Genomic DNA, 7,582 nt, shown 5'->3' on the forward strand with positions numbered 1-7,582 from the left:
AAAATGAAAAAAAAAAAAAAATTAAGAAACAACGACGGGACATTTTTAAGGCACTCGTACTATCCTCGATCTCCTTCCCTTTACATTTTTTCCTCTCTTTTTTTTCGACTTATTTATTTATTTTTTTTTTTTCCTTGACTGCATATATTTCTTTTCTTTCTTAGAAAAGAGAAACAAAGAAAGAAAGAAGAGAAAAAAATATTTAATTGACACATCGATATGATTATTTTAGATATTTAAAAAAATTCGATCGAGTGTCAATTAAAATTATTGAATGATACCTTCTCTCTTTCTCTCTCTCTCTCTCTCTCTCTCTCTCTCTCTCTCTCTCTCTCTCTTATTATTTTCACCCTTTCATTGGTATTTCCAATTCATAAATTTCTCCTTTTATACAATCGAGTAATCCTCGAGCAATGTCTCCCCAAAATGAGTAACCACATAGTCGTGATAGTACATCAGAATGCAAAGGGGTTGTCCAATGATGAGACTCGACCAAACGACGATGTTACCCCACCTGGCGCCCCAATGTCTCTCGACCAGCTTGCTCAACGCGGACAACGGCATCTGAAAAGGATAATTCACGGCTTTACGAGGACTATGTCGATCGCAAACTACGAAGGCACGCGATTTCAAGAACATATTCTCTATCTCTATCTCTCTCTCTCTCTCTCTCTCTCTCTCTCTCTTTCTCTTTCTCTTTCTCTCTTCCTGCCAGCGTGCATATAACGAGTACACTAAAAGGAAACTTTCCGGCCGCAACGTGTGCATCGACGAAGTGCTATACAAACGAGAAATAGAGAGAGAGAGAGAGAGAGAGAGAGAGAGAGAGAGAGAGAGAGAGATATGTATATATGTCGATGTAAGTAAAGTTTCCAAAACTTCTTGCATGGAACGTGTCGTGCTACGAACTAGTTAATCGATTGATACCGAATAAATTACTATTCCAATGTCTAATTCATGTTAAATACTTACTTGACCCATCATACCCATGAATGCCCAAATTTTAAACGTTTTCAATGGTACACTGACAAGATATTCGTGAAAGAACGCGCTTATAAAAAAGACCGTAACCGAGGCCGTCGTTTTGCTGTAACCCATCTCGACTACCGGTATATAAAGATGTCTGTAAAAAGAGAAGAAAACAAAAAAATTAAGAACAAAGAAAAAAAAAAAAAAGGAGAAAAAGTTTAATCTTACAAAAATATAATTTACACATCGGTATTATATCCATAGATGTAAAAGTAAAATAGAATGAGAATGTTTTATATATAATGAAATAAATATCTTTACGAAAGCCGTGAATACGTTGAAAATGAAACGGGCATTGTACATAATTAATTGCAATTTGCTAGGTTCGTGGAGGATAATCGGGGAAGGGGGTGGAGAAGGAAAGAAACTTGCTTATATAATATAAAAGAATCCGATAAAGTGTAAATTACAGGTTTGGTCCGATCGGTAATTAATTGAAAACCCCAACCCCAATCTCGACTCTGGCTTCAATCCCACCCTATCCACCCCATCCAAGCCCCATCATTCCTCCTTCCCCACTCTACCTCATCGCCATCGTGAAAACGAACTATCGAATGGCTATTATTCCAAAACGTTTATCGTAACTTCGCAAACAACGTTTCTTCGAGAACTTTAAAGTCTACGGGAAAAGTAGGAGAAAAGAGAAAAAAAAAAGAGGAAGAAAATAAAGAAAGGTGGGAGGGAGAGAGGGTGGTGGTAGAGAAAAAAAAAACAAGTCAAAGCTCAAAGCAATTAGCGATAAATATCGTTGGTAGACGCTACCACGTTGCAACGATTTATCGACTTTAATACCTTATTTATCGATATGGAGCATCTAGAAATGGTAGCTCGGAATGTATAAACAAGAAGGTACTCGATGATAAGGCACGCAGAGAAAGTGAATGAAAGAGACGATAAATAAAGAGAGCGAGTGAATGAAAGAGATAGATAGATAGATAGAGAGAGAGATAGAGAGAGAGAGAGAGAGAGAGAGAGAGAGAGAGAAGGATAAGATTTCAGGATGGAAAAGCACCGGAACTTCAAGTATAGAGGCTTTGCCAAAAGTTCCTCATCGACATTACAAATCAATTACTCTCTTTCGAGACTTTCGAGAGTTTTAACGTTTTCCCCTTTTATTACTTCTTCCTCATCTTCCTTTTCTTTTTTTAATTGTATCACAAAGAAAAAGAGAAAAAATTTTAACCTTTGTACCTGATCGGCGTTACACTTGGTCTGTAACAACAAGATTGAATAGGGTGGGGAGAGAGAAATAACAAGAAAAGAAAAGAAAAAGAAAAAGAAAAAGAAAAAGAAAAAAGAAAAAAACGTAAGAAAGAAAGAGAAAAAAATAGTGTCGAGAAAAAATCGATTTTCATAATCATTTAAGAACTTATGAGCAACTTGGAAACTTTTGTGACCTTTCGAACCCCTCCTCTACCTCTCGTTTTCCCCTATCCACCCCAAGTACAGTAGAGAATATTCCTCGGAGATCTTTCGATCGTAGAAAAGGGGTTGCTGCTGGTGTGGTAGGTTTTTACGAGTAAAGCATGAAATCGTAGGAAAGGGATTTTCCGGAAGGGATCGTTAGCAGTCTGGTTTATCAGAAGAGACGCATTCGAAAGTACCAGGAAGAGAGACAGAAAGAGAGAGAGAAAGATACAGAGAGAGAGAGAAAGAGAGAGAGAGAGAGAAAGAGAGAGAAACCTGGAGAAGGAAAAGGAAAAACGTTATGGGTGGATAGAGAAGGGTGAGTAGAGGATGGAGGGTAAGGGATAAAACGAAAGGTAGGAAGGAAGGAAGGAAGAAAATCCAAAAGGTGAGACGTCGTCGTCGTCGTCGTCGACGACGACGACAGTTCTGAGAGTTTCACAGAGACCACGCGCGTTGCACCTTTCAGAAGATTTCCCTCTCCCTCTTATCACCCTCCTTACTTGCCTTTCTCCCTTAGACCCCACCCGCCAGTCACCTCTCGAACTTTCTTTTCCCTTTACCTCCTTCGCTTTATTCTTTTTTCGTTTTCTTCCTCGTACAGTAGTCTTCGTTTTCACCTCCATCATTTTTACCTTTCTTACCCTATTTCTTCTTTTTTTCGTCTTTCTCTTCTTTCTTCTTTCTTCTCTTCTTGTTCTTCTTGTTCTTCTTCTTCTTTTTTATCTTCTCATTTAAGAGAGAGAGAAAGGAGAGAGTTGAGAGAGGAGAGAGAGAGAGAGAGAGAGAGAGAGAGAGAAAGGAGAGAGTTGAGAGAGGAGAGAGAGAGAGAGAGAGAGAGACGCTTGGGAATATCTCCAGTTATAGCGACATTATAAGTGCCCTAGGGAATAAACAGCGTTCTAAGTGCGCGCACACTGCGATGCGTATCGGCTTTTCCCATTACAAACCTGAAAAGACGACTATGTTGGTCTTCCTTGTCATCGTCGTCGTCATCGTCGTCGTCTTCGTCGTCGTCGTCGTGACTGAGAGAATCTTTTTTTTATTTTTAATCCGTTCTTTTTCTCTCTCTCTCTCTCTCTCTCTCTCTCTCTCTCTCTCTCTCTCCTTCTTTTTCTTACTCTTTATCTGTCTCTTCTTTTCTCGTATGTAGGAAAGAAAAGTATGGAAAACTAATATGAAAAGCTTTTCTAATTCTACAGAAAGAGAGAGAGAGAGAGATAGAGAGAGAAAAAGAGAAGTATTTAATCTGATATGACAGTCAAAAATAACGTTCTTCTCTTTTTGTTTTTTTTTTTCTTTTTATATCCTTTATATACACCAGAGGACCTTTTTGTTTGTTCACTAACGTCATACCCGAAGCGATTTTAATTTATTTAAATGACAGATCAAAAAATAACATTGGAAATAAACATTGGAATAGTTGAGTGCTTGTCAAAATAAGGGTTTTATCTGAAAAATCGGATCTCTCTCAATGAACACATACACGCACACACACATATGTACATATGTATGTATATATATACACAAATATGTACATATATATATATATGGATACTATATGTACCTATATATATACATACGTCGTGGGAACGATCATCTAGTTCGGGGAATCGCAAAGAGAGTTCGCTTTGAAGTCAGCCGAGAGCTAAGTTTTCTACCTCTTGTGGAAAGCTCTTTTTATCAGTAGCTACCTCGTTGCCAGAGGAAAATGCTTTTTAAACTCCAACCACCTCAGAAATCTAGACGCGAAAACATCGCGCGTGTATGGTCCGCGTGGCCTTATAGTAGTAAAGTAGTCCTTATTTGTATGTTTGCAAGTACGCGTGTGTGTGTGTGTGCGTTAGAAAAAAAAAAGAGAGAGAGAGAGAGAGAGAGAGAGAATGGGAAAGAGAGAAAGAGGAAATTAGAAAGGGAACAAAGAAAATAAAAAAAACAGAGAAAGAGAGAGAAAGAGAGAGAGAGAGAGAGAACGAGAGAAAAAGATACGTCGGAATAGGATTTAAAATAATTAGCTGCGTTGCAATTTACGCAGGTTGAAAAGAAAGAGAAAAAGAGAGAGAGAAAGAGAGAAAATACAGAGAAGATTCTGGGAGTTGGAATGGGTGAATGGGTGGGTGGGTGGTTGGGCTGGAAGGGAAAAGGAAAACGTAGAGAATATAGCGAGTGTAGGAACAAACCTTGGCGGAAAACGATGCTACGCTTAGCTTAGAAGAAAACCGTGATCCACGGAAATTTCTCTTCCTTTTCGGAGAGAAAGAGAGAGAGAGAGAGAGAGAGAGAGAGAGGTTGAGAGAGAACTAAAACAAGGTAAAGCGTGAGAAAAAGGGTAAGGGAAACAGAGAGAGAGACAGAAATAGAGACAGAGAGAAAGAGAGAGAAAGAGTGAACTAGAACAAGCTAAAGAGAGAAGGAGAAAAAAGGGTGAAAGGAAAGAGAGAGAGATAGATAGATAGAGAGAGGGTGAAAAAGAAGGTAGCTAGCTGAGTCTCGGGTAGACAGAACGCGGCACTCGCGAAAAATGTAATTAAATCTTCTTAAAGCGAGAGGCACACTCGTTAACGAAGTTTAACCGGTTCGGTAGAAAGGAAGAAGCTCGATCAAAGGTCCAGCTTGCAGGAGGATGCTGAGTTCTCATCGTGTTTCCACCTCCTCATCCTCTTTCTCTTTCTCTTTCTCTTTTTCTTTCTCCTTATCTATCTTCTTCTTCTTCTTCTTTTTTTTCTTCTTCTTCTTCTTCTTCTTCTTCCTCTTCTTTGCTTCTTTTTTGCTGTTTACTTGCGAGCCACTCCCACCCTATCTCTCCCACATCCACCCCCTCCACCTATCCATTCTTTTCTCTCTCTCTATCTATCTCCCTCTATCTCTTTTTCTCTCTCCATAATGTTCTACTCCGTGTACCTTTCACTCTGTGGAAGGAAAAATTCTTCGGGCACTTTAGTCCGCATACCTTGGCCTTCTTATTCTTATTCGTATTTTTCTTATTCCTTCCTTTTCGTACTATTATTCTTCTTTTTCGTCGTCTTCTTCTTCTTCTTCTTCTTCTTATCTTTCAGAAGAGCAGACGGATAACGTAATTATAAACTGTCGTAATTACTTGGATTGAATATAAGAACGATGTGTAAAGTAATTATAATAGTCTAATCGCTTAGATATATATTCTCGTAAAAAAAAAAAAAAAAAAAAAAAAAGGAAAAAGGTTCGAAATTATATCATGTCAGTCTTTAAATAATAAATATTATTTTACAAAAGATATCTTGGAATAATTCGTTCGTTCATTCTTGAACCTATCAACGAAAAATTTGGAAGTAAATATTTTCTACGTTTACGTATATACGACATATGTCACGTATACGAAATTACGAAATGCATTCACGGCTTCGTAATGACAAACTTTTTATTATCCTATGCTTCTATATTTATATAATTCGAAATTATAAAGTCAAGTCAACGTTTATGGTGTTAATACTCACCGTACGGCCCATCTATGTACCGGCATATTCCAACTTCTCCAAAACGTGTCGATATTATTCGAATTCCACCAATCGCAATAAAAATTTCGATCGGCGAAGTGTAACAATTCGCCCATTAAATTGAGATACGAGTGAAATATCAGGTAGAAAAAGCATAGCCACATCAAATGATTCGGTATCTGAAAAAGTAATGAACATTTTTATCAAATAAGTTGCACAAATTGATAACATATGATAAAAGGTATTCGTTTGATATCGTTTGTATTTATGAAAGATAGAACAGGCATTGGTCGACATAATTTTTACATACGATCATTTTTAACTCCCCTTATTATTTCATTTCCAAAAATACATTTCGAGTAAAACGATAAACCGTCGCTCTCAGCTCTCTTCCTACAGTAGCCATGTAACATCGATAATATCGTGTTTAACGACAACGAATAGATCGAAAAAAAAAATAGAGAGAGAGAGAGAGAGAAAAAAGGAGAAAAAGAGAGAGAGAAAAGATTCTTTCATAAAAATACGTCGATGTGACTCGATATCATTCGACCTGAAAAAAAGGAATAAGAATAAAATTAGAAGAGAAGAGAAGAGTTGAGAAGAAGAGATGAGAAAAGAAGAGAGTAGAGGAGAGGAGAGGAGAGTAGAAAAGAGCAGAGGAGAGGAGAGGAGAGAAGAGAAGAGTTAACGTCAAAGACAAACGCAATGAAGGGATCAGACCAGGGATACCCTTTGGTAGATGCATACTTTCGAGGAATTATCCGTTAACAAGAATTTGGAAGTTATTTCATTCGGGATGCCTTTTACGAGTCTGGCTAGTATACCCTTTCCCCGTTTTCCAAGCTCCAACCTCCTACCATCCACCCCAACCATCCCCATCACCCCATCTACCAGGTGCTTTCGACTCGCGGCATCATTCACGTGCTTCCGCGGTCCCTTTTGCACCGAGCAAAGGACTTAATAATGCAGGCTCGGTACAAAGGTCAAGTCTCTTCTGCCGCCCCGAGGCATTCGTAGCACATTTGTGGAAAGATACAGAAGGGTCCTTTTCGGCAACCTGGAAGTCGAAGCATCCTTCTTCTCGGTATCCTTCCTTCTTACTTTGACTATTTCTTTCTCTCTCTCTTTCTCTCTCTCTCTCTCTTTCTTTTTATTTCTCTCTCTGTTGCCCTTTGTCTTTGCCTTTCTTTTCGTTTTCTTTTCTCTCTCTCTTTTTTTTTTATTTCTTCCTTTCTTTACCTTTACCTTCACGAACGAAGAACTTAGCTTCGACGTTTTAATTTCGTTTGTCCTGGCATGGCTGGCTACCAGAGTGAGTTGAAGTCGAGTAAACGGACGAAACTAGGAACAGACTCGAATCGTTTGAGATACCTCCTCGACGATACCTCCTCTCGACGAAAGGGAGTACCACGAGAAACTTGGGGGGTGAGTGGGAGTTCGGAAAACCCCTCTTTTGACCAGAGGCTATCTCAAAAGGAAATGTCTTTTCGCGACGAAAGATCTCTTATCGTTCTTTGAGCCTCTCCGGTCTTTTCTCTCTCTCTCTCTCTCTCTCTTTCTCTCTTCTTTTTTCTTTTTTTTCTTTCTTTTTTTCTTTTCTTCCTTCCTTTCTCCTCGTTTACCTCGTATTTTTTTTCTTCTTTTTTTGCTTCTTTATTTTTTCCACTCCTTTT

The 7,582-nt window shown here is 38.5% G+C and overlaps 1 protein-coding gene across 4 annotated transcripts in view; it reads right to left on the reverse strand.

Moving 5' to 3' along the window:
• Window positions 1-246: 246 nt before the first annotated feature.
• Window positions 247-7,582, reverse strand: part of LOC122635863 (diacylglycerol O-acyltransferase 1) — a 132,541-nt gene continuing 125,205 nt past the window's right edge. For 3 of the 4 annotated variants that reach the window (XM_043826541.1, XM_043826538.1, XM_043826539.1), the window contains exons 11-14: window positions 5,910-6,088; window positions 973-1,123; window positions 321-564; window positions 253-290 (exon numbers count right to left, since the gene is read on the reverse strand). In XM_043826541.1, the coding sequence (XP_043682476.1) occupies window positions 388-564; window positions 973-1,123; window positions 5,910-6,088 (507 nt within the window). In that variant the 3' untranslated portion in view covers window positions 253-290; window positions 321-387. Of the gene's footprint in view, window positions 291-320; window positions 565-972; window positions 1,124-5,909; window positions 6,089-7,582 lie in introns of all 4 variants that reach the window. The other variant, XM_043826542.1, reaches the window with a different exon arrangement.

This window comes from Vespula pensylvanica, chromosome 19 (genome assembly GCF_014466175.1).
Source record: "Vespula pensylvanica isolate Volc-1 chromosome 19, ASM1446617v1, whole genome shotgun sequence".
In the NCBI taxonomy this organism is placed as follows: Eukaryota; Metazoa; Arthropoda; class Insecta; order Hymenoptera; family Vespidae; genus Vespula; species Vespula pensylvanica.